The sequence below is a fragment of the Myotis daubentonii genome, chromosome 8 (genome assembly GCF_963259705.1).
Source record: "Myotis daubentonii chromosome 8, mMyoDau2.1, whole genome shotgun sequence".
In the NCBI taxonomy this organism is placed as follows: domain Eukaryota; kingdom Metazoa; phylum Chordata; class Mammalia; order Chiroptera; family Vespertilionidae; genus Myotis; species Myotis daubentonii.
The window spans coordinates 55,353,391-55,380,442 of NC_081847.1; the positions used below are offsets into that span (position 1 = coordinate 55,353,391).

At 42.7% G+C, this 27,052-nt stretch overlaps 1 protein-coding gene across 7 annotated transcripts; it reads left to right on the forward strand.

The window, feature by feature from the left end:
- Positions 1-530: 530 nt before the first annotated feature.
- Positions 531-26,310, forward strand: ADNP2 (ADNP homeobox 2). 7 transcript variants are annotated; one of them, XM_059706462.1, is made up of 5 exons: positions 758-891; positions 3,645-3,727; positions 8,736-8,856; positions 18,897-18,986; positions 21,952-26,310. In XM_059706462.1, the coding sequence occupies exons 3-5, from the start codon at positions 8,749-8,751 to the stop codon at positions 25,213-25,215; spliced, it is 3,462 nt and encodes a 1,153-aa protein (XP_059562445.1). In that variant the 5' UTR covers positions 758-891; positions 3,645-3,727; positions 8,736-8,748; the 3' UTR covers positions 25,216-26,310. The 7 variants fall into 7 exon arrangements, with proteins under 7 accessions (XP_059562449.1, XP_059562450.1, XP_059562451.1 ...); XM_059706463.1 differs by having other exon boundaries at positions 8,736-8,790; XM_059706466.1 differs by lacking the exons at positions 758-891; positions 3,645-3,727 and adding an exon at positions 531-547 and having other exon boundaries at positions 8,736-8,790.
- Positions 26,311-27,052: the final 742 nt, after the last annotated feature.

Below are 27,052 nucleotides of genomic sequence, written 5' to 3' on the forward strand. Positions count from 1 at the left end.
CCTACTCCATGTTTTCATTCATTTTGAAAACTATATTACAGTATTTAATAAATCAAGGAAAAAGTGAATTTTAAGGCCATTTAGCTTTTACAAATGTATGTAATTAATCTACAAAACATACAGTAGCTCTAACTTAAAAATCAGAATTCTCAAGAAAAGGTGTGACATAAATTTTTTTAGAAAAGAATAGGAGACCCTATCCAGTCAGTTCACCAAGATGTGCCAATCAAGGGCATACTTGTAAAAGTTCTGATAGCCCAAGTTCTACTCTCCAATGGCAGGGCAGGGTTCTCTTCATAGCTAGTTTCCTATTGGCTCTGATATGTGGGCGGGGCTATCCATTCCTGCTGCAGCTACTAGCTCCATCCCCATTCCATGCAAATGAAGTCAAAGATATGGTGAGCTCACGTGATTGGCCATGTGGTTGATGACACAATTGCCCCACCCCTTCAATGACGTCATCATCCACTCAAACTCTCACGAGAGTTTGCACAGATGCTGGTAAGGGACTAGCAGGCCAGTCTACTGTGGCAGGAGGGGTGTCAAGGTAGGGGCTCCTGCAGGACACCACCACTCCCACCCCAGAGCCTCCTGTCCAGCTTTAGGCAGGGTCCCCAAGGGGTCTGTGAGGCCCGGCCCAGGGGTCCCACGTACCCTCTCATCCCATTGGCTGACTGCACCGACATGCAAATGAGTGCATTCGTCACTTCCGGAGGCAAATCGAGCGCCATTTTCTCTTTCTGGCCGAGCTGGGAGGAGGGGACAGAGTCGCGCGGGGGTGGGCGCGCGCCGAGGCGGGGGTCCCGCCGCGCGGGGCGAAGGCGGGCGTGGGCCCCGGCGGGGCGCGGCGAGAGGCGGCAGCGGACGCGGCGGCGCTCCGGGCGCCCAGCGGTAGGTACGCCCCCGGCCCGGCCCCGCGACGACGCCCCCGACCGGGCCCGCGAAGTCCCGACGGCGGCTCCGCCCCGTTCCGCCCACACCCGCGGCCGCCTCACGAATCCCGCGGCGTTCTCGGGCAGCGGGTTCGCGGCCCGAACGGTGCCGGTCGTCCCTCCGTGTCACGTGGGACCGGGGTGGTCGCCGCGGGGCGGGGCCAGGAGGGGAGGGGAGCGGGCCGCGAGGCCAGGGCGGGAGACGAAGGTCTGGGACTGGGGGACAGTGGGCGGGGGTGGGGGACGTGGGGGACGGAGAAGGGAGAGGGGGACGGCCCGGGTTGTTGGGGTGGTAGGGCGGCCCCTGCAGAGCGCACCCCGCGCAGCCCCGGTTCCTCCTCAGGCTGTCCCGGGACCAGCCCTGAGTGACCGCGAAAGTGGGCCATGAAGATGCGGTCACTCCTTAGTCTGCCCCGTGGTATTTCCACCCAGAAGAACAACAGCCGACGGCGAATCCCTGTTCCTTCACCCTTGAGCGTTTGGTGTGAATATTGATGGTTTATATGCAGGTGTTAACATTAAAATTTTAACTTTTCCTATGCCGGTGCCGTCTGCGTTGACGTAGATTGTTTGCAAATTTTCTGCTAACATTTGGCTTGGGGATGTCCGAGATTTTAACTGCCAGTTCGAATCGTGCCCAGTTGCATAATGGGAAATTATTACATATTTTAACTACTTTTTTTGCATTTGATTGAGAGACTTGCCTGAATGCTGTTAAAACTCGCTGTGATGCGAAGGTGTGCAGGTTTTATCAAAAAGGAGGGCTTGGAGTCTAGGTCGGCCTTGGTGTGGAGAGCGCCTGTGGGAGAGAGCAGCTCACCTGAAAGCAGGGCCGTGGGAAGTGCGTGTTCATCTCTGGTTGGAGTCAAGTAACGCATCGACTTAGAGCTGCTCCTGGAGAGTCGGCCAAATAGTGAACAAACTTTATTTCGTTTGGAGCGGGGACCTTGTGGAGCCTCTGTCCTTGGTTTTGTTAATCCTCACCGAGGATATTTTTCCATTGATTTTAGGGAGCGTGGGAAGGAGGGGGAGAGAAGGAGAAACATCGGTGTGAGAGAGACACATCAATTGGTTGCTGCCCTGGCTGGGGCCGGGTCAAGTCCCCTGCGGAGGTACTTGCCCTTGGCTGGAACCAATCACAGTCCCTTCAGGCTGCGGTCCGACACTCCATCCTCTGAGCCAGACCGGCAAGGGCATATGTGTTTGGGCTTTTTTTAAAGCCCCTTATTCCAATGCTTGTGACATTTCATTTCAGTTTTTAGAATTAGATTCATAGCAGACTCAATGCGGATATTCTAAGTGCTTTTCTTGTGTTAACTCATCCCCACAACTACTTCATGGAGTAGGTTGTGCTTTCCCTGTTTCACAGGTAGGCAACTGAGGCCCAGGGATTAATATGCGAAAGATTGCACAACTAGTAAACTGTGGAGTTGATGGGAACTGGAGCAGAATGGCTCCAGAATCCTTGCTGGTGAGATCCTTGTGCTGTTGCCTCTCAAGTGAAATTCTTTTAGAAGTTAGATTTCACAGGAACTCAAGTGAAAGTTCTGTCGCTTAAAAGGTATTTATTACCTCATTGACTTTATGTTTTAGAGTGTATTTTTTTACCTAATGATGTATTTTTAAATGGTCATGATACTAAACAACAAAGGAAAGCCCTTTAAGTGCCTTTTTGGGAAATAACAGTTTCTGGTACATATCAGTGGACTTTTTGGTAGGTCCATGTCTACCACACTGTGAAATTAAAATTAATTTAGTATGAACTGAAATAGGTAGATTAGTGCAGCTGCATTAGCCTGTGGTTTCCTAAGACACATTTTTTTTTTACAGATGTACAGATTTAACAGTACTAAGAATACATAGAGAACAGCATCATTAGAGGATCTATAAATATGAAAAGTTTCTTTCCTGGTTAATCCACTAGGCATTTTGTATGGAATCTTGCATCTAGGAATGGATAAAATATATAGTATTTTGGAATGAAAAATTATGGTAAAACTCAGCTTCTTTTCCCCAAAGTGATTGGCAGCAGTAGACCAGGGCTCTTGAAAGGTTATGAAATTTTTATAATTTACCTATGTTTTTTTTGTTATCCTTAAACAGCTAGCAAACTGCTAAAAAGGGAAAGTTTTTTTTAATGCTTGTTTTGGGGGAAATCACAATAACAATGATGGGGGAATGGGGGCACTTTTTATTAGGTCTTAAGCTGGTGTGGTCGGTACATACCAAGGTTGCCCCAATCCCCAGTGGGGGATGTGCAGGGGGCAGCCAATCAATGATTCTCATCATTGATTTTCTCTCCCTTTCCTTTCCACTTTGAAATAAAAATATATATTTTAAAAATTTCCTATTCATATTTTTTAAAACATTAACAGTAGATGAACCTCTGTGAATATATATATCTGTTTATTGATTTCAGAGAGGAAGGGAGAGAGAGGTAGAAACATTAATGATGAGAAAGAATCATTAATCAGCTGTTCCTGCATGCCCCCTACTGGGGATTGAGCCCAAAACCCGGGCATGTGCCCTGACCAGGAATCAAACCATGACCTCTTGGTTCATAGGTTGATGCTCAGCCACTGAGCCACACTGGCTGGGACTAGTCTCCAAGTTTAAAACAGAAGACTGACAATTCCTTGGCCTTGTTCCTAAGCCTTGAATGGGTTACTATAGAATATGTTTAAAACTTGCTCAATCACAACTTCATTTCAGTATCCTCTTCCTGAGTCAGCCATTCTTCAACGGACCCCAGGAACCAGCCTATGAAATCAGCCTGTCCCAAAACTGCTGCTCAGGCAAGTCCACCAATCCCTGTTCTCCATGCTTCTCAGAATCCTGTAATAAGATTAGTGCTTGCTAGATAAGGCCAGACTTATTTGCAAGCAACAAACTTAACTTCCTTAGCATACAGAGGACAGTGGAACTTTAAGGAGTAAATGAAAGCAAGTCTGATTGAGTAGAAAGCATCTGATAGAAATTTTTGTTGAGCCTTGCTCTGGCTAAAGAAGACAGTCTGGGCTGGAAAGTCACCTTGTACATACTTTTTAAAGAAAGCCATCATGAGTTTCTTGACAGCTCCTCTGTTAGATAATGCTGTTGAAGGCTGAAACCCAATTCAGTATATTTACTTTTTTTTAAGTATGTTTTTTATTGATTTCTGAGAGACAGAGAGAGACAGAGAGAGAGACACATCAATGATGAGAGAGACATTGATCAGCATTGGCTTAATTACCTTTTGCCAAATATATTCAGACTTTTCCTCCTTTACCTCAATCATTTTTGATGTTGATGTGTTCACCTGGAACATCTTGGGCTCCACCTCTGCAACCTTCTATAGCCATTCCATTTTGAACCTCCATAGCCCTTTCCACATGTCTCATGACTCTTAACGTTTTATATTACCCTTTTTGTTAATTTATTATAAACATTTGCTATGTATTATGCTCTGTGAAAGGCCCAGCCATGCAAATAAAACATGATTCCTGCCCTGAAGCTTAGTCTAATAGGGAAAATAGATATATAAATAGATAATTACCATATAGTGAGATGAATGCAATGAGAGATGTATAAACTTGTTCCTCTGGGGATTCCTAGGAGGGGTGCATGGTGGAATTGCTGACTCGTAGAAATTGTCATTTAAAATCTTGGGAGATACTGCCAAATTGCTCTCTAAACATGTAGAACTTACAATTTTTCTACTTATCTTCACTACTAGAGGATATTATCAATCTTTAATTTTGCCCCCCTTCATTTGAAAGTAGGTTGCCAAACAAGATGCCACATTACCCCAAATATTGTCTGTTACCTACAAATAAGAACATTCTCCTACATATCCAGAACACAACCATCAAATCAGGAAATCAATACATTATCACCATTGAAGTTTTGCCAGTTCCAATAATATTTATAGTAAAAGAATCTAGATAGAATTGCACAGTATATTTAGTTATCTTGTTTCTTTTGATCTGGAACAGTTCCTTAGTTTTTCCTTCTATGATCTTTTTAAATGTATAATTCATTGTTTTTTTAAATACATTCACAGAGTTGTACAATCATCACCACAATCTAATATTAGAACATTTCCAGCATCCACCCACCACAAACCTATCTGTTTGCAGTCAGTACCTCTTCCCACCCTGGCCAACCACTAAGCTACCCTTCATCTCTGTAGATTTGTGTTTTTTTGATGTTTCCTATAAGTGGAATCAGACAATCTGAGGATTTCGTATCCATCCTCTTTCATTTAGTATTATGCTTTTAAGATTCATTTGTGTTATAGCATGTATTAGTACCTAGTGCTTTACATTGCCAAATAGTATTCTGCTGTATGGATATACCACATTTGTTTATCCATTGGCCATCTGATGGACATGTGAATTGTTTCCACATTTTGGCTACTATGAATAGTGTTATCTTGTATGATCTAGACACTTTTGAATATTATAGGTTAGTTGTTTTTTACAATGTCTCTTAATTTGGGCTTGTTTGCCAGACTTCTGTGAATTACTCTTTTTTCTTGATTATTAAGTATTTTGTGAGTAGATGTTTGGAAACCATGTAAATATTCCATTTCTCATCAAGCTTTCAATTTATTTAATTATAACACCATGGAATTAAGTTTATATTCTAGTTTAGCGGTTCTCAACCTGTGGGTCGCGACCCCTTTGGGGTTAAACGACCCTTTCACAGGGATCGCCTAACTACATCCTGCATATCAGATATTTACATTCATAATAGTAGCAAAATTACAGTTATGAAGTAGCAACGAAAATAATTTTATGGTTGGGGGTCATCACAACATGAGGAACTGTATTAAAGGGTCGTGGCATTAGGAAGGTTGAGAACCACTATTCTAGTGGGTTATGTTTTAGTTATTGCTGTATACCAAACCACCCCAAAACTTGGTAGAATAAAACATTTTATTTAAAAACCTCAATAATTCTTTGGGTCAGGAGTTCAGGCAGGAGTAGGGTAAATGGCTTGTTTCTGTTCCACAATTCTGGGCCTCAGTCTGGGAAGACTCAAAGGCTGGGGTTGACTTGACAGGGGTCTTAGCAGCATCTTCACTCGCACATATAGTGGCTGATGTGGAACATCTCCATGTAGTCTCCATTGGGCTAGTTTAGCTTCCTCACAACATTGTGTGTGGATTCCAGTGTGATGGTCCCCAGAGAATAGGCAGCAGTGTGGCATTTTTATGGTGTAGCCTTGGAGTCACATGACATTAATTCTGCCATTCTTTATTAGATAAGGCAGCCATAAAGTTCTGCCCAGGTTCATGAGGTGGGGGCATAGATGCCCTTACTTTTTGGAAGGCGTATCAAAGTGATATTTGAAGAAGAGCACGTGGGATGGAAGATACTGTTTCATTATCTTTGGAAAACTTAGTGCACTGGCTATAATCTGTTACTATCATTATTTGATGCCCAGATTGTCCCATATTTTGCTTGTGAGAACTTCAGGCTGGCTTCTTTTGAATCCTTTTGATATGTCTCACCATTCTTTGACCAACTTCCTTATTTTCTGGCACAAGATGTTCTGGGAGCATCTTGTCTTTTCCATGTTTCAGCCCTCGAATCAGCCATTTTCACAAGGAGCCCTGGTTCCTTTTAATGGAAAGTGGTATTTAGAAATTAAGATTTGGGTCTTAGGAGTGCTCAAACTGCTACTGGGCTGGGAAACTGCTTCTAGGCTCTTTTAGTGGGCAGAGCTATGGAATGTACATACATTTATTTTTATCTATGTATATATTAAAAGCATTTAAGGTCACATCTGTGCCTTCTTTTCCAGTCAAGTATCAAGGGTTTGTTTTAATTTTATGCCTTTTCAGATATTTTAAAAACAGATTTATTGACATGTAAGTTACATACCATACAATTCACCTATTTAAAGTGTACAGTTCACTGGCTTTTAGTATATTTGCAGCTATAACCACAGTCAGTTTTAGGACACTATTATTCCAAAAAGAAACTGTTCCACATCATCTCCCAGTTCTCCTCAGCCTTCAAGGCAACCAATGTTGTACCTTCTGCTTGTGTATGTAATTTATCTGATCTAAACACTTCATGGAATGGAATCAGATCACTTGATCCTTTGTGTCTGGCTTCTATCACTGAGCGTCATGTTCCCCAAGGCTCATCCCCATTGTAGATTGTGTGTGTGGTTCATTTCTTTTTATTTTTTTTATTTTATTGATTTTTTAGAGAGGAAGGGAAAGGGATAGTTAGAAACATAGATGAGAGAGAAACATCGATCAGCTGCCTCCTGCACACCCCCTACTGGGGATGTGCCCGCAACCAAGGTACATGCTCTTGACTGGAATCGAACCTGGGACCCTTGAGTCCCCAGGCTGACTCTCTATCCACTGAGCCATACCGGTTAGGGCAGGTTCATTTCTTTTTAGGGCCAAATAATATTCCATTTTATGAATGCAACACGTTTTTTTTGTTTGTTTGTTTTTTTTATCCATTCACCAGTTGATGGACTTATGGATTATTTCTACTTTTTGATTATTAAGAATAGTGCTACTGTGAAGATTCTTGTAGTTTTTGTTTGGATGCATGTTTTTCATTTCTCTTTGGTGGAATTGTGGGCTCATGTGGTGCTTGTGTATTTAATCCTTTGAGGAACTGCCAGACTGTCCTCCAAACTGGCTGTACCGTTTTATTGCCAGTGATGTAGTAGAGATCAGTTTCCCTACATCCTTGCCAACACTTGTTCTTTTCTTTTTTCAAAATTACAGCCATCCTAATGGTATAAAGAAGTATCTCGTGGTTCCATTTGCATTTCCACATGGCTATTGTTCAGCATCTTTCCATGTGCTTAACAGCCATTTGCATAGTAGCTACTTCTTTGGATCCTTTGCCCATTTTTAAGTTCGGATGTTGGCTTAATTACTGAGTTATCAGAGTTCTTTTTATAGTCTGGGTATAAGTTCCTTATCAGAAATACGATTTGCAAAAATTTCTCCCATTTTGTGGATTTGCTTTTTGCGTGGTTTCCTTTGAAGCACAAATTGTTTTATTCATTCATTTATTTATTTATTTTTAAAATTGATTTGAGAGAGAAGAGAAAGGGAGAGGGAGAGACAGAAACATAAATGATCAGAGAATCATTGATTGATTGGCTGCCTCCTGCATGCCCCCTACTAGGGATTGAGTCTGAACCTGACCATGTGTCCTGACTGGGAATCGAACCATGACCTCCTGGTTCATAAGTTGACACTCAACCATGGAACCTTACTAGCAGGGCTGAAGCACCAAAGTTTTAAATTTGCATGAAGTCCAACTTACCTAGTTTTTCTTTCGTTGCTTTTTGGTGTCATATCTAAGAATCCATTGCGCAATCGAAGGTCATGAAGATTTCTGCTTGTTTATTTCTGACAGTTTAAAAAATTTTAACTCTTAGGTGGAGGTGTATGACCCACTTTGAGTTGATTTTTGTGTATGATGTGAGCAAAAAGTGCAACTTTAGCCCTAGTCAGTTTGGCTCAGTGGATAGAGCGTCAGCCTGCAGACTGAAGGGTCCCAGGTTTGATTCTGGTGAAGGGTACATGCCTGGGTTGTGGGCTCGATCCCCAGTAGGGCTGTGCAAGAGGCAGCCTATCTCATCATTGATGTTTCTATCTCTCCCTCTCCCTTTCTGAAATCACTAAAAATATACTTTAAAAAAATTTTTTTTAAAGTACAACTTCATTCTTTTGTATGTGGATAACTAGTTGTCCCAGCATGATTTGTTGAAAATTACTCTCAGTGTTTTACCAACCCTGTTACTTATTACAGTTTTGTTTTCTTTCTTTCTAAGGAAAATTCCAAAAATGTTTCAAATTCCTGTGGAAAATCTTGACAACATCAGGAAGGTACGAAAAAAGGTGAAAGGGATTCTTATGGATATTGGGCTTGACAGCTGCAAGGAGTTGCTGAAGGTAAGAGGACATCAGTAACAGATTAAGAGCAGACAAGTTTTTTATTTTTAAATATATTTTTATTGATTTCAGAGAGGAAGGGAGCGGGGGAGAGAGAGATAGAAACATCAGTGATGAGAGAGAATCATTGATTGGTTGCCTCCTGCACGCCCCCTACTGGGGATTGAGCCGGCAACCCAGGCATGTGCCTTGACTGGAATCGAACTTGGGACCTTTCATTCTGCAGGCCGATGCTCTATCCACTGAGCAAAACCAGCTAGGGCAGCAGACAAGTTTTTTTGCTTTTTTAAAATATATTTTATTGATTTTTTTACAGAGAGGAAGGGAGAGTGATAGAGAGTTAGAAACATCAATGAGAGAGAAGCATCGATCAGCTGCCTCCTGCACACTCCCTACTGGGTATGTGCCCCCAACTAAGGTACATGCTCTTGACCGGAATCAAACCTGGGACCCTTGAGTCCCCAGGCCGATGCTCTATCCACTGAGCCAAACTGGTTAGGGCAGCAGACAAGTTTTTAAAGTGACTTTTATGCCGAAACCGGTTTGGCTCAGTGGATAGAGCGTTGGCCTGCGGACTGGAAGGTCCCAGGTTCGATTCCGGTCAAGGGCATGTACTTGGGTTGCGGGCACATCCCCAGTAGGAGATGTGCAAGAGGCAGCTGATCGATGTTTCTCTCTCATCGATGTTTCTGACTCTCTGTCTCTCTCCCTTCCTCTCTGTAAAAAATTAACAAAAATATATTTAAAAAAAAAAAGTGACTTTTATGAGGGTCTTTTTATGGTCATTAAGTTTTGTGTGTTTTTTTATTGCAAGTTCAGTGTGCTTTGTTGTTGTTGCTAATTCTCACCCGAGGATATATTTTTTCCATTGATTTTTTTAGAGAGAGTGGGAGGGTAGGGGAGAGAGAGGAAGAGAGACTGATAAACAGACTGACAGACATGGATAGGAGAGCTGGGGATCAAACCTGCAACCCAGGTACCTGTCTTTGACTGGGAATTGAATCCGTGCCCCTTTGGTGCACTGGTTGACGCTCTAATCACAGCCACACCAGCCAGCCAAAGCACTTGCATTTTTAATTTGCTTTATTAGAGTTTTACTTTGAACATTGTACCCGCATTTACTGTATACAAAGGACATTTTCAGATACCAGAAATAAAGCATAAAAGCATTCAGACACTAAGTATGTAAGCTATATATAGTCATTGGTTTTAAAATACTGTTGACCCTTAAACAACAGGGATTTGAACTTCCCAGGACCATTGGTACACAGTTTTTTTCCAATAAATATATAGTCAGCCCTTTGGGTTTCACATCTACAGGTTCAACCAACTGCAGATCAAAAACAGTATCTATGATCTGTGGTTGGGAATCATGGATGCAGGAGACCAACTGTGTGCATTGATCTAGGCCATACTATAGAGGGGACTTGAGCATCCCCAGATTTTGGTATTTTTAGGGGGTCCTGGAACCGATCCCCTGTAGGTGCCCAGGGACAACAATGCTTTTGGGGCATTGAAAGTTAAAATGTGGATTTTTTGCTGCGGTCAGAGGGATAGAGGGAGGGGTCAGGACCACTAACCTCCGGGTTGTCAAGGGTTAACTGTGTATTTGTTTTTGATTTTTGAGGAGAATGTATTGAATTATTTATTATTTTAGCATAAGGAGACCCTAGTTTAATTTCTCAGGATTATTAAGAGAAACAATAAATAGGGATACAAACATGATATGATTGGGTGTTGTTTTTCTGGTTTGTGAACTTAATATATTTAGTCTTACAAAAGTTTAAAAATTAAGGTGGCAGTCACAATCTACTGATAAGTTGTGTTCTATTATAATTTTATCCTTTCTTATAACTTGAGAATATATGGCTGGCACATCTAGTAAAGAAATAAAAATTGTTAAATAAGACATGCTGTGTAGCCTATAGCCATTGATAATTCTGTGCATCTTTTATTCATAACTATCGAAATAGGAGCCCTGTCTGCTTAGAAATTTTTAAAGTTAACTTAATTCAAAGTATTATTGGCCTGTGAAGAGTTCAGCTTCTTAATTTTCAAATCTCAGACTTTCAACCAGATTGATTTTATTTATTAAAAAGGCAGTCTAGCCGTGACCGGCTTGGCTCAGTGGATAGAGCGTCGGCCTGCGGACTCAAGGGTCCCAGGTTCGATTCCGGTCAAGGGTGTGTGCCTTGGTTGCTGGCACATCCCCAGTGGGAGGTGTGCGGGAGGCAGCTGATCGATGTTTCTCTCTCATCGATGTTTCTGACTCTCTATCTCTCTCCCTTCCTCTCTGTGGAAAATCAATGAAATATATTAAAAAAAAAAAAAGGCAGTCTGATACTGAAAGACTAATAATTACCAGGATTCTCATTAATGGTCAGCAGGTAGACAAATGTTAATTCTATAAGGACCCCAGAGAGTTCTCTGCTTAAACATTACCACCCCAGAGAGCTCTTCCCTCTAAGATGCTGCCCTCTCCCACTGTATTCTGTTCTCTTACTTGCTCTGTTTTTCTTCAAAGCCCTCAAGTACCTAAAATTACTTATTTATTATTTGTCTCCTACACTTGAGTATAAGAAGACAAGGACCTCATTGTTTTGTACTACCTTTGATCAGAATTGTGTCTGGCATACTGAAGCTTAACAGAAACATTTTATTTAACAAACATTTTTAAAATGAATCAATGAAAGTAAAACTCCAGTAGAGAACTACTTTTGATAATTTCCTGACTGAAAGTCCATCTATATTTATAAAAGTCTAAGCTACCGTTTAACTGTTCAACTGGTATGTATGATGCGCACTGACCACCAGAGGGCAGACACTGAACACACAGGCATGGAAACATGGAACAGACTGATAAATCTCAGAGGGAAGGGTCTGGGGGGTGGGGGGCAGGAAGAGATTAACCAAAGACCGTATATGCATACTAGAGGCCGGGTTCATGCAGTGGTGGGGTCCCTTGGCCTGGCCTGTGGGGACCGGGCCAAAACCGACAGTCCAACATCCCCCAAGGGGTCCCAGGTAGCAAGAGGGCACAGGCCAGGCCGAAAGACTCCACCGGTGCACAAATCCATGCACCAGGCCTCTAATTTGGAAATAAAAGGATGGTAGAGATACTGAAGTGGAACCTCTTACTGGACCCAATTTCCCAGGAGTGTTAAAATATGGCTTTCATGAGGAAGATAGCAGGGTAATTATTTGGATGCAAGATTGAGAAGGTAGATAGTGTACACATAGTTTATTAATAATAGGTAAGTATTTGAATTTAAGTAATATTTGCAGAGTGTAAAAACAGCAAGCTAAGAACACAAGTGTATGTGTATAGACTGAGAAAATTTCAATTGATAATGTACGGAAAGCTCTTACAGTAATCTTTGGAGACCTATACCTGAAGCCATTCCTGTAGCAATCTTTGGAAACCTATATATGTATAAGTAGATTTTGAAATGTTTATTATTCCGTTTTTAAATCTTATCTACAAAAATATATTGAAATATTGTTAATACCTTTCATTTATTTTCTAATTTTTTAAATTGTTTCTTTCTAGTTCTTTTTTTGCCACTTCTGACATTCTGGAAAGCACTTCTTCCTTTAAACTCTTCTCCCTCTTCTGTGATATAACATTACTGTTCCTACTTCTCTTCCCAATGTTTTCTTTTGAAAAATTTAACCCTACAAAAATCTTGAAAGGATTATACAGTGAAAACCCATCTATCTACCACTGAAATTCTACAAAATTAACATATATGTATCTGTCTTCACCCACTGTTCTTTTTGTTTTAAAATCAATTTTGAGAGAGTGAGAAACATTTATGTGGGTGCAAAACATTAATTGGCTGCCTTTTGCAGGCCCTCTATAGAGATTGCGCCCACAACCCATGCATGTTCTGGTACATGAGATGACACCCAACCAACTGAGCCACACTGGTCAGGGCTGTAACATTTTTTATTTTTTTTATGCATTTCAAAGAAAGTTGTAGGTATTAGTACACTTCACCCTTAAATTCTTTCAGCATATGTGTCACTATCCAGAGTTTAGTCTTTGTTTACAGTTTTGGGGAGGGGACTTTATATGCTGTGAAATGCACCTTCAGAGCCTCTAATGATGGTTTTTAACATGCTTTTACTAATGTTATACAAGTCTCTGTGAAGACCTAGAACAAGTCCATCACTCCAGAACGATTCCTCAGTCCCTTTTCTAGTCAGTTCCTGCCCCCATCCCACTGGCTACCACTATTCTGAAAATTTTCACTGTAGATTAGATTTGCCTATTGTGCAATTTTATGTGAAAGAAATAATACGTCTTCCATGGAAGAGTCTTCTCAGTGGTGGTATGTATGATTGGTCCTGTTTGTTGCCAAGTAGTATTCAACAGCATGAATGACTTGTAGATCCTTTCTCCTGGCTGTGGGACACTTAGGCTGTTACAGGTTTTGGTTATTATGAATAAGATTCTTCATATATATATGTATATATATATATATATATTTTTTTTAAAATATATTTTATTGAACAATCCCCACTGGGGATGTGCCCACAACCAAGGTACATGCCCTTGACGGGAATCGAATCTGGGACCCCTGAGTCTGCAGGCTGACGCTCTATCCACCAAGCCAAACCTGATTTTTTTTTTTTTTTTTTTAGAGTTAAAGGGAGAGGGAGAGACAGAGAGAAAGAAACATCAATACGAGAGAAACCACATTACATCGATTGGTTGCCTCCTGCATGCATTCTGACCAGGGCTGGGGATTGAGCGTGCAACCAAAGTATATGCCCATGACTGGAATCGAACCTGAGACCCTTCAGTCCAAGGGCCAACTGAGCCAAACCAGCTAGGCCAGGGCGATGTATATTCTTATGAAAATATTTTTGTGGACATGTCTTGATTTCTCTGGGAAAATTATCTAGATGTGGAAGTATAAGATTGTATATTTAGTTTTTAGGAAGCAGCTAGTTCTTTATCCAAACCAATGTGTGATTGTGTACTCTGTTACCAGTGTATGAGGGTTTCAGTTTCTCATGCATGATACAGTGTGATGGTTAGCTGGGCTTTTTTGTAGATCCCTTTTTCCGGGGAGGAAGTTCCTTATTCTTTGTTGAAAGCAAAAATTATGACCGGATATTGAATTTGGTCAAGTGATTTTTCTGCATCTATTAATTTAATTTTTTTCTCTTTTTTAGTCTAATATGGTGAATTATATATATATTTTTTTTAATTAAAAAAAACACCGCTAAACCAATCATCTCCCTGAGATAAATTCCACTTGGTCCTGCCCTAGCCAGTTTGGCTCACTGGATAGAGCATTGACCTGGGGTCTGAAGGGTCCCAGGTTCGATTCTGGTCAAGGGCATGTACCTTGGTAGCAGGCACATCCCCAGTGGGGAGTGTGCAGGAGGTAGCTGATCAATGCTTCTCTCTCACTGATGTTTCTAACTCTCTATCCCTCTCCCTTCCTCTCTGTAAAAAATCAATAAAATATATATTTTTTAAAAAAATTCCACTTGGTCCTTTTCACATATTGGATTGGTTTGCAAAATTTTGGGTAAGGATTTTTATATCTATGTTCATGAAGGATATGTTCTGAAGTTTTCATTTTCTGTAGTATCTCATCTAGAATTGGAGTTTTCTTCGTAGGATGGTTTTTAACTATGAATTCAGTTTCCTCCCTAGATCTTAGGCTACCAGGTTGTTTTGCTTGAGTGAATTTTGGTAGTTTATGTTCTTTTAAGAATTTGTTCATTACAACTTTATTGGCATAAAGTTCTTATGTTATTTCCTTACTTATAGGAGTCTTAGTGATGTTCCCTCTTTTATTTTGATATTGGTAATTTGAGTCTTTTCTTTTTTTCCTGTTCAATCTGAACAGAAGTTTATCAATTTTACTGATCTTTTCAAAGAAACAGGTTTTGGTTTCCTTGATTTTTATTGTCTGTTTTCTGTTCTATTTATTTATGCTTTTTATGTTTTCCACTAGAGGCCCGGTGCACGAAATTTGTGCATGGGTGCGGTCCCTAGGCCTGGCCGGCAATCAAAGTGCGAGTGTCTGGTATGGAAGGGCAGGTCCCAGCTGACCTCTGGGTCCTAGGCAGCACCTGGGCCCTTGGGCCCCCGCACGCCCCCCTTCGCCTTAGTCCCCATTCAGAGATGTAGTGAGCGCGGTAGAACGCTGTGGGCCAGGGCACAGCGTGGGCCTCTGGGCCACCCAGTGGTGCCATACTGAAGCCAGGTGGGCAGCATGCTCTCTTCCAGCCGGCCTCGCAGACTGGCTCCTGTGCAAACTCATGGGGAGCCCAACCAGCCCCTGCAGTCCTAGCAGCTTGGCCCAGCTCACCTAGAAGACGCCTCACGGGTGTGATGCAGGCTCCTCATGGGCTTCTGGCACCTGAGCCCTGGTGTCCCAGGGAAGGGTAGCAGGGGGAGTGAGAGCGAGCTCGGCAGACAACCTGCATTCTTACCGTACCTCCATCCCCGTCACCCCCACCCCCAAGAAACCTGTGAGAGGTTGTAGCGCATCTCTGATGCCTGCCATGTTTCGCGCCACCCACTGGTGGTCAGTGCACATCATAGCGAGCAGTTGAATGACCACCCGAAGGGACAATTTGGATCCCAGGGATCGGGCCTAAACCGGTAGTTGGACATCTCTCTCACATTCCGGGACTGCTGGCTCCCAACCACTCGCCTGCCTGCCAGCCTGATCACCCCCTAACCCAGCCGTGGGCAAACTACGGCCCGCGGGCCGGATCCGGCCCGTTTGAAATGAATAAAACTAAAAAAAAAAAAAAGACCGTACCCTTTTATGTAATGATGTTTACTTTGAATTTGTATTAGTTCACACAAACATTCCATCCATGCTTTTGTTCCGGCCCTCCGGTCCAGTTTAAGAACCCATTGTGGCCCTCGAGTCAAAAAGTTTGCCCACCCCTGCCCTAACCACTCCCCTGCCAGCCTAATCGACGCCTAACTGCTCCCTTGCCAGCCCAAATGCCCCCAACTGCCCTCCCCTGCAGGCCTTGGCCCCCACAACTGCCCTCCCCTGCAGGCCTGGGCCCCCACAACTGCCCTTCCCTGCAGGCCTGAGCCCCCACAACTGCTCTCCCCTGCAGGCCTGGGCCCCCACAACTGCCCTCCCCTGCTGGCCATCTTTGACCACATGGGGGCAGCCATCTTATGTGAGGGCATGATGGTCAATTTGCATATTACCTCTTTATTATATAGACTAGAGGCCCGGTGCACAAAAATTTGTGCACTCGGGGGGGGGGGATCCCTCAGCCTGGCCTGTGCCCTCTAGCAGTCTGGGACCCCTCGGGAGATAACGACCTGCTGGCTTAGGCCTGCTCTCGGGTGGCAGAGGGCAGGCCCAATCCCTAGGTGCAGCCCCTGGTCGGGCTCAGAGCAGGGCCGATTGGGGAGTTGGGGCACCGCCCCCTGTCATGCACAGAGCAGGGCAATTGGGGAGTTGGGGCGCCGCCCCCTGTCATGCACAGAGCAGGGCTGATTGGGGAGTTGGGGCACCGCCCCCTGTCACACTCAAGGCAGGGTCGATGGGGAGGTTGTGGAGCAACCCCCTGTCACACACAGAGCAGGGCCCATCAGGGGGGTTGGGGTGCTGCCCTCTATCACCCACAGAGCAGGGTGGATCAGGGGGTTGGGGCGCCGCCACTCTCACACTCAGGGCAGGGCCGAGGGGGAGGTTATGGCTCTACCCCGTCACACACAGAGCAGGGCCCGTGGGGGGGGGGTGGTTGGGGAGCTCCCCCCTATCAGGCACAGAGCAGGGTGGATAGGGAGGTTGTGGCCCCGCCCCCCGTCACACACAGAGCCGCAGGGCGATCAGGGGGTTTGGGCGCTGCCCCCTGTCACGCTGATCCCAGTGCCGGGAGGCCTCACGGCTCCGCTGATCCCGGTGCTGGGAGGCATATTACCCTTTTACTATATAGAATTGAGGCCTGGTGCATGGGTGGGGGCTGGCTGGTTTGCCCTGAAGGGTGTCCTGGACCAGGGTGGGGGTCCCCACTGGGGTGCCTGGCCAGTCTGGGTGAGGGGCTGAGGGCTGTTTTCAGGCTGGGGGTGACTGAACTCCCAAACGCTCCTTTTTTCCTTTTTTTTTTTTTAATTCTGGGCCAGCTTTAGCTTGAGGCTTGGCTCCAGCTCTTAGGCCTCCGGCTGAAAGTAGGTTTCTGGCCTTTGCTTACAATGTTGCGAATCTGCTGGCTGAAGTTGGGCGTATTTGTTACAGAGTTTCTTAAACTGCCCGCTCAGAGGCAGCGGCAGGCGGGGAACGTTGGTTTCCTCCGTCACTGAGGCAACCAAGCCTCATGTTAGTTTCAAGCTGCCTGGCTGCCGGCCGCCATCTTGGCTGACAGTTAATTTGCATAACTCGCTGATTAGCCAATGAAAAGGGTATCGGTCGTACGCCAATTACCATGTTTCTCTTTTATTAGATAGGACTCTTTCTCTGGCTTACCTAATATTTAGTAATATATTAAAAAGACATTTGCTCCTAGCCAGGTGGCTCAGTTGGTTGGAGCATTGTCCCGTACACCAAAAAATTGCTGGTTTGATTGATTGGGGTGTGTACAGGAGGCAACCGATTGATGTTTCTCTCTCACATGGATGTGTGTATATATATATGTGTATATATATATATATATATATATATCTCCCTTCCTCTCTAAAAAATCAATTTAAAAAATATCCTCAGGTGAGGATTAAATGACCTTTAGTTATTATAAGGACAGTGATATCAACTGAAAGAGAAAGTACAGGAAATTACTTTGTTAGAAAATAAAATTTTAAATGCCATGTTTCTACCACTCAGAGATTACCATTATTAATATCTTATTGTTTAGCCTTCTCTCTGTGTATGTGTGTAGGCTTTACCAATTTAAGCTCATATTCACCATGCTTTTTTATTACTTTGCTTTTTTCTGTGACTTTCATCTTTCTGTGTCATTAAATAATTGTTTGTCTTACCTATTACCCACTTTATATTCAGATTTCTCCAGTTTCCCCCCAAATTTTTTACACTTGGTTTGTTTGAACCAGGATTCAGTCTGGACTCCCATCAAATCTGGTTGCTAGGCCCTGACCAGTTTGGCTCAGTGGCTAGAGCATCGGCCTGTGGACTGAAGAGTCCCAGGTTCAATTCCGTCAAGGGCATGTACCTTGGTAGCAGGCACATCCCCAGTAGGGGTTGTGCAGGAGGCAGCTGATGGATGTTTCTCTCTCATGGATGTTTCTAACTCTATCCCTCTCCCTTCCTCTCTGTAAAAAATCAATAAAATACATTTTTTTAAAAAAATCTGGTTGCTAGGTTCTCAGTGACACCATCTCCTTCCGTCTCCTCCCCTGCTGCCATGTTCGACACACCCTGGTCTACATGGTCCACCCTCCTTGTGGCCGACACCGGTGCTCTTGATACGCACACACTCGAAGCTCCCACTTTATACTCTCAGCACTCTGAAATTCTTCCCCAAAGTACTCACCACTGATGGGAGGTGGTGTGTGCTGGTGTATGTGTGTGTGTGTGTGTGTGTGTGTGTGTGTGTTTTAATTATTTGTGGGAAATATGTTTATTTCTTATGAAGCTATAATTTTAACTTGGATTATTTCAGCCTAATCCAGTGATGGTGAACCTATGACACACGTGTCAGAGATGACACGTGAACTCATTTTTTTGGTTGATTTTTCTTTGTTAAATGGCATTTAAATATATAAAATAAATATCAAAAATATAAATCTTTGTTTTACTATGGTTGCAAATATCAAAAAATTTCTATATATGACACAGCACCAGAGTTAAGTTAGGGTTTTTCAAAATGCTGACACGCTGAGCTCAAAAGGTTCGCCATCACTGGCCTAATCCTTGGGTTTTATATACTTAATGGCTCTGTCACAGTTTGCTCAGGGTCTGCATTTTCACTTCACTTTCCCAAGTAGATTTCTTAGGTGCCAAGTAATCCCATAAGTTTCTAATGAAATATTTCTTTATCTGCTGAAATTGCATGATTTTTCTCTTTTTCTCCCATTTTGAAAGGACCTTAAAGACTTTGATCCAGGAGAGAAGTACTTTTATAATACATCATGGGGAGATATTTCTCTCTGGGAACCTTCTGGAAAGAAAGTGGTATGTATCTTTGTATTTGATTTTCATGTTTTCTCAAAAGTTGAGGGTAAAGGTCAGTTCACTTTTGAGGGTTGTCACTTGTACTGGGGTTACTAATGAATGAATGGGGAGGAGGTGGCTTGCAAATACTGTCTCCCAGCCTATGGTTTCTCTTTTCGTTTTTAAAACATTGTATGTGGGAAACATATTTATATGTTTTACGTTGACTGGTAGTAAGAGCGTGGGACACGTATTAATACCTTTTTTATAGACTAGCGGTAGAATGCGGGTAACGTATAAATACGTTTATTTTTATACTTTTTTATTGCTCTAAAGGGATGCTAACATGCAGACATACGAATTCCAAAGGACAAAATTTGGGTCTCTAATACATACAATGGTGAATTATGTATGTACTTCCAGGTATAACGGTAATCTATTCAACTGCGTAGAGTCATCCCTTCACACAATTCTCTGCCTCACCATGCATTCAGTGCGATTCTAAGAAAAATAATTCAGTATACATTTTATAGTAAATCACAAAAAGTTTCATTGAAAAAAAATATGTAAAACTAAAGTTATCGTAATTTTACTGAATGTGGCCATTTGCGCAAAAAATTAGCAAAAAAGCGCGCGATAAAAACTACCCGCAAACAATGTGTTAAAATAGTTTCTTTCAAAGAGTAGAAGCTTGCTTACTTCGATGAAATCTAGTTTATTATTTTTTCCTTTTACGAATATTTCTGGTCTCACAGTTAAGACATTTTCTCCCGACCCAGAGACCTATTCCACATTAATAGATAATAATGTACAGTTGTTAATGAGTTTTGTTGACTCATTAAGTGTAATTTTTGCTGAGTATCCTGTTTTTCAATACAGTATTTCATTGAATATATGACACCCTTTTTAATGAACCCTTAATAAAACCAAAGTCATACTCCACTTAAACTGTTTAGCACAGAACCATCAGTTGTAAAGTATTCCCAGATTTCAGATATATGGGGTTTTTCAGCCCTGGGTTTATTATAGATCCTGCCAGAAATGCCAGACTCTGGGGTTTTGCTAATTGCAGAGAAGTAGCAAAATGTTGTTGAATGTGTTTGGTGATTTCTCTAACCTGTAACCCAAGAGGACCAAGCACATGAGTAGGAGACAGTCACAGAATGGGGGCACTGTGTGGTATGAGAAGGACTGATCATAAAAGCAGATCTAAGAAGGGTGGGTCTGAACTGTGGCCACTGTGTAGCAAGGATCAGTGTCCCCACGTGGGACAATATCTGCACAGCCCATGGTGGGACCCGATGAAGCATTCAGTCTGTTCAGGTCTCACCCTCCTCCTTTGTGGAACGAGAGCCAGGTGTTCTGTGGTTCACAGCTCCAGGGTCTAGAGCAGTGGTTCTCAACTTTCCTAATGCCATGACCCTTTAATACAGTTCCTTATCTTGTGGTGACCCCCAGCCATAAAATTACTTTCGTTGCTACTTCATAACTGTAATTTTGCTACTGTTATAAATCGTACTGTAAATATCTGATAGGCAGGATGTATTTTCATTGTTACAAATTGAACTTAATTAAAGCATAGTGATTAATCACAAGAACAATATGTAATTATATATGTGTTTTCTGATGGTCTTAGGCGACCCCTGTGAAAGGATCATTCGACCCCCAAAGGGGTCTGGACCCACAGGTTGAGAACCGCTGGTCTAGAGCCTCTTGAGTCCAGAGGGTGCAGTGCTCTTACATCATCACAGACCAACAGTTTATTGCATTGCACTCCTCTGTTGGCCAGGGTGGTTCAAGTGTCTGTTCTTATGCTCTGAGCTTGTTGAATAACCCCTCGTGTGCCTTAAAGAGAAATTCCAAATTGTCAGCAATATATTCTGTGGCTTGAAACTTACCTTATGGTCATTTGTGGTGATTTTGGCATAGTCCCTCTATATTTACTGTTTGTTACATAGTTTACTTATACTTGCTAAGCACTGTCAGTGTGGCTCTTACCTTCCCTAAGAGTAGAAACGGGAAATAAAAGATATTAATGATGGGTTTCATAATTTGCAAGTTAGGTTATTTGTAGATAAGTTGCAGAGGTTTTAGAATTTGGAATAAAAACAACATTGGAGAAATAGGATGAAGCAGTTAATTCAAAGTATAAGGACTAAGTAATGAGATCTGCAGTTTTAGTGGATGGTTTGGAAACTAGTCACGTCATATATTTATATGAACTATGAGCTAAGAATAGTTGTTAAATTTTTAAACGTTTGAGAAGAAAAAAATGAAAAGAATATTGTTTTGTGATATGAAAATGATATGAAATTTGAATGAGTGTCTGTATGGATATTCATGTCACCTATGGGTGCTTTTTTTTCCCCTTTGAGGTATATTTTTTAATTAAATCTTTATTGTTGAAAGTATTGCATATGTCCCCTTCTTTCCCCCCATTAACCCCCTTCTAGCCCTCCCCCACTCCCCGCCCCAGCTGTGGGTGCTTTTGTCTTACCAAGCAGCACTGAGTGGTTGCCACTGAAGCTCTTGGGTGGCCGACAAAGCCTAAAATATTTACTCTTTGGCCCTTTAAGAAAAATCTTGCCCTGGCTTAAAACACATTGTTCTTGCCCAGCTGGTATGGCTCAGCGGTTGAGTGTCAACCTATGAACCAGGAGGTCACTGGTTTGATTCACGGTCAGGGCACATGCCCAGGTTGCAGGCTTGATCCTTGGTATGGGGTGTGCAGTTAGCAGCTGATCAATGATTCTCTCTCATCATTGATGTTTCTATCTTTCTCCCTTCCTCTCTAAAATCAATAAAAAAAAATATATATATATATATATATATGTATACATATTTAAAAACACATTGTTTTTTGAGGGGTGATAGTGTTAAGTTATCTAGCATGTTAAAACAAAAAAGAGTCATATACTTGTGAACTATAGGTGTATCTCACATATAATAGCTTTATTAAATGATGCTGGCCTTTTTCTTTTAACAGAGATATCGAACAAAGCCATACTGTTGTGGCCTCTGTAAATACTCTACAAAACTGCTTACTTCATTAAAAAATCATTTGCATCGTTACCACGAAGATGAAATTGATCAAGAGCTGGTGATCCCTTGCCCAAACTGTGTATTTACCTCTCAGCCCAAAGTGGTGGGAAGGCACTTCAAAATGTTCCACGCACCTGTTCGGAAAGTGCAGAGCTACACAGTGAACATCTTAGGCGAGACTAAGTCGTCCAGGAGTGATGTCATCAGTTTTACATGTTTAAAATGTAACTTTTCAAACACTTTGTACTACAGCATGAAGAAGCATGTGCTGGTAGCCCATTTTCACTACTTAATTAACTCGTACTTTGGTCTACGAACTGAGGAAATGGTTGAGCAATCTAAAACTGATGATCCCCCTTCTACAGAGAAGATGCCACCCTCTGACAAGTATTACTGTAAAAAGTGTAACGCCAATGCTAGCAGTCAGGATGCATTAATGTATCATATTTTGACGTCAGATATACACAGGGATTTGGAGAATAAGCTTAGGTCCGTGATTTCAGAACATATTAGGAAGACTGGACTTTTGAAGCAAATGCATATTGCTCCCAAACCAGCTGCACACATGACCATACCACCGAGCAGCAGCACTCCGGGTGTCCCTGCCACATCTTGTTTTCACCTTGCCTTGCCGCCAAATAGTCAAAGCCAGACTGCTATCCAGCCAGTTCAGGGCTCAGTCCAGCCAGTGACTGTGGCCTCAGGTGCTTCTGGAAGCCTCACTCATTCTCCGCCTGCCACTGCCCAGTCCCATGTGACTCTCGTCTCCAGTCCCCTGCCTGGGGGCCAGAGCAGCCTCGCTGTGCCACCCTCAGGGCCACAGCCTGTCTTCCTTTCTCACGGAGTCCCACTACATCAGTCAGCAAATCCTCCTGTGTTGCCCTTGAGTCAGCCAGTTAGACCTGTCAGTAAGTCTGCTGGAACAGGTATCCTCCCCATAAACCAGACCATCTGCCCAGGGGTTTTACCCCTTAACCAGCCTGTTGGGCCTGTAAACCGACCAGTTGGTTCTGGGGTTCTCTCAGTAAACAGACCTGTTGGGTCCACTGTCCTTCCTGTCAGTCCCTCTGTCACCCCTGGGGTTCTTCAAGCAGTCTCTCCAGGGGTGATTTCTGTAAATCGGACTGTCCCATCAGGTGTCCTTCCTGCAGGCCAAATGACCCCAGCTGGGGTTATCCCTTCAGGACAGACAGCAACTTCCGGGGTTCTCCCTGCTGGCCAGATGGTCCAATCTGGGGTTCTCCCCATTGGCCAGACAGCTCCGTCAGGGGTTCTCCCCACTGGGCTGGCAGTTCCACCACGGGCACTCCCTCCTGGTCAGACGGTCCCCCTGCGTGTTCTCCCTGCAGGCCAGGTGGTTCCACCAGGGCTCCTTTCTCCCAACCAAACAGTCTCGTCAAGCATTCTCCCTGGGAACCAGGTTGTGAATTCTGGTGTGCTTCATCTCAGCCAGCCAGTCATGTCAGGAGTTCTTCCTGTGAGCCAGCCAGTGAGGCCTGGGGTCGTGCACCTTAATCAGTCTGTGAATACCAACATTCTACCTGCCAATCAGCCAGTTAGACCTGGTGCTTCACAAAACACAACTTTCCTGACATCAGGCTCCATTCTTAGGCAGCTGATACCTACAGGAAAGCAGGTGAATGGGATTCCCACGTATACACTTGCTCCAGTATCTGTCACTTTGCCTGTGCCACCTGGAGGTGTTGCAGGTGTTGCCCCACCCCAGGTGCCTATCCAGCTCCTACCGTCTGGCACAGCCGCACAGATGGCCAGTCCCATGGCTGGCATGCCCTCTCCCCCAGTGGTGGTGAATGCAGCTCCGAATGTGTTCATTCAGCCCTCCTCTGTGGCAGAGGTGAGCCCCGTGCTCAAACAGGCGAAGCAATGGAAAACATGTCCAGTTTGCAATGAGCTCTTCCCTTCCAATGTCTACCAGGTCCATATGGAAGTGGCTCATAAGCACGGTGAGTCCAAATCTGCTGAAAAACTGGAGCCAGAAAAACTGGCTGCATGTGCACCATTTTTAAAGTGGATGAGAGAGAAAACAGTTCGGTGTCTCTCTTGTAAATGCTTAATATCGGAGGAAGAGCTCATGCATCACCTATTGAGGCATGGCCTGGGGTGCCTGTTCTGCCCACGCACTTTCCATGACATTAAAGATCTTTCAGAGCACAGTAGGACCATGCACCTGGGGAAGAAGAAGGTACCTGTGGATTACCGTAACAAAGGTTTCCAACTGGATATTGATGCCAATGGCAACCTGCTGTTTCCCCATCTTGATTTCATTACCATGTTGCCAAAGGAAGAGTTGGGGGAGCGGGAAGTCTACTTGGCAATACTGGCTGGGATACACTCCAAGTCACTCGTGCCGGTGTATATTAAAGTGAGGCCTCAGATGGAGGGTGCACCCAGCAAACAGGTATTGACCTGCCCCTTTTGCTTTGGCACCTTTGCGACAACTGAGGCCTATGAGCTCCATTTGAAGGACAGGCACCACATCACGCCAACAGTCCACACAATTTTGAAATCTCCAGCTTTCAAGTGCATTCACTGCTGTGGTGTTTACACTGGAAACATGACCCTGGCGGCCATTGCCATCCACCTCCTACGCTGCAGAAGTGCTCCAAAGGACAGCAGCTCAGACCTGCAAGTCCAGCCGAATTTCATTGAGAACAGCGAGCTGCTTGTAGTCAATGGTGAGGTGCTGCACGACTCCAGCTTTTCAGTAAAGAGAAAGCTGCCTGATGGCCACTTTGTGGCAGAAGACCAGCAGGAAGGGGAGCAACGACCTCTGGCCATAAACACCGATGTGCCCCCAGCTCCAGAGAAGGTAATCAGTGTCGTTCCTCTTAAAAGACAAAGGAATGAAAGCAGGACGGAGGGACCGCTTGTTGTTAATGATGACGCTCTTCAGATTTTAGCATTAAATCCCAAAAAATACGAAGACCGTTCTTATGAAGAAAAAAAGCAGTTTCTTAAAGATTATTTCCACAAGAGACCATATCCTAGTAAAAAGGAAGTAGAGCTGTTGTCCTCACTTTTGTGGGTGTGGAAAATTGATGTGGCTTCATTTTTTGGGAAAAGAAGATATATTTGCATGAAAGCAATAAAAAGTCACAAGCCTTCTGTCCTTTTAGGCTTTGATATGTCTGAACTTAAAAATGTTAAACATAGATTGAACTTTGAGTATGAACCACAAAACTTATAAAAAATTAGGAAATTAGTTTTTTTAATTGAGATTTTAAAAATGTTATTTTCTTCACTGTATGTTGAACTAATCAATTTCAGTGGTCTTTATGCTGCTCTAGATGTATTTCAGGTGCTCAGCAAGACTTCGTATGAAGAAGTGATAGTTCTTTTAAAGTTATAATTCTCTGCAGTTGGATTTTGTCACAATTTTTAGTTTTTTTCCTCTGTTGTGTAAATTAAATCTTTCGATATTTTGTGCACACCTTGTTTTTCCAGTAGTGTCAGGATCATATGTTAAAAACTGAAATCTACATTTGTTTGTTTTTTCATTTAAGGAAATTTCAGCTTATTTCAGATTATTAGTTAACTGCAAATTAAAACTTTGATCTCTCTCAGCTTTACACATAGCTGCAAATGATGCCGTAAATGTGTAGAGAAGTGAGCACAGACCTTTGTGATGTGTGCAGCTGTTAAGGGTGCATGGCATTCACTATGCTGATTTATTTTTGTAAGATATTTGCTTATTAGATTATAGTTTTCATTTACCTTTTTTAAGGTTTGTCTTAGCCATTTTTGATTATAACTCATAGAAAACCAAATGTTTTTGTTAAAAAAATATACTGAACCTGAAGTCTGGTATTTTAGCTCATAAGAGTTCTATTACAAATAAAGTAATTCTTTGCAGTGTAGATTTCTCCCCTCTTTTTGATATGGTGGTAAGTCATATTTCCATTCAAAGGTAAGACAATAAATCTTTAGTGCCTTTAGAATAAACATTGAAAATACACACACACTCTCCTACTAATCTAACTGTTCATAAACCAGTGAAAGGGAAGGACCATGTTACTCAGGAATAAAATTTTTACCCCTGAGTGTGGATACTGAAATATAAGTTTTCAGGGACAAGGGGAAATCAGTAGACCAAGAGCTAAGTTCCATGGTTGGGTCATTAATTTTTGACAGTTTCCTAGAAGTCAGCGTATTCATACTAGGGAAATGGGTGTTCCATAGCCCAATGTCTGACTAATGGGATGGGTATAGGGAATGAACTCCATTGTGTTACTGTTCTTTGGACAGTTAAACCTTGGGTTTTTTTTTTTTTCTTTTTTCTTTTTTCTTTTCACATAACAGTGTAAAAGAACTTAAAGCACCAGAACCAGTAATGGAGACCAACCAGGTTAGACCTTAAGTCATATTTATTGCTGGTGATACACAGCAGAGGGACCTTTCCAATGTATTCAGAGGATCTGACAGTCTCTGGAAAATAAGATAATGTTACTATATGGGTTTTAAATATAATACTTGCATGTAATTGCTATAATGTGCATTTTGGGGGCAATTGTGAAACTGGTCTGTGAGTATTGGTGTACTCTGTTATAAATTCAAAAAGAGCTTGTTGAAGTTTATTTTTTTTTTTTTACCTGTTGTTTTCAGAGTGTCTATTTTGAATTAAAATTTGTTATACCACTGCAAACAGAACTGTTTAATTCTTGGTACTTGGGCTGATGCTCTAATCACTTAGCAACACCGGCCAGAGTACATCAGCTTTACATATTTAAAGTCTATTTAGTTAAATGTAGCATACTATTTTAGCTTCTCTGAATTAATTTAACTTTATTTGATGTTATTTTTTAGTAAATAAAAACCACATCAATTCACTTGTTAACAGTGAATGAGTGAGAGGGACCCAGGCAAATCTCAGTGTGACTTCCACAAAGCTGCAGGGAGCATACACCTTCAGTGTCTTCTGTAACATGGACCACAGGGCAAAAGTCTTGATGAAGGCAGTGAGGGACCAGGACAGATGTGAGCAGTCAGGTAAGCACACATGGCCAAAATCTGTTGTATCGCTAGGG

What these genes read in the sequence shown, in the direction of transcription:
- ADNP2 (XM_059706467.1), top strand. Translation starts at nt 8,749, where the DNA reads ATGTTTCAAATTCCTGTGGAAAATCTTGACAACATCAGGAAGGTACGA. An exon ending in GCTGCAAGGAGTTGCTGAAG is followed by an intron (nt 8,857 to 18,896) that starts GTAAGAGGACAT and finishes CCATTTTGAAAG; the next exon opens with GACCTTAAAGACTTTGATCC. An exon ending in AACCTTCTGGAAAGAAAGTG is followed by an intron (nt 18,987 to 21,951) that starts GTATGTATCTTT and finishes TTCTTTTAACAG; the next exon opens with AGATATCGAACAAAGCCATA.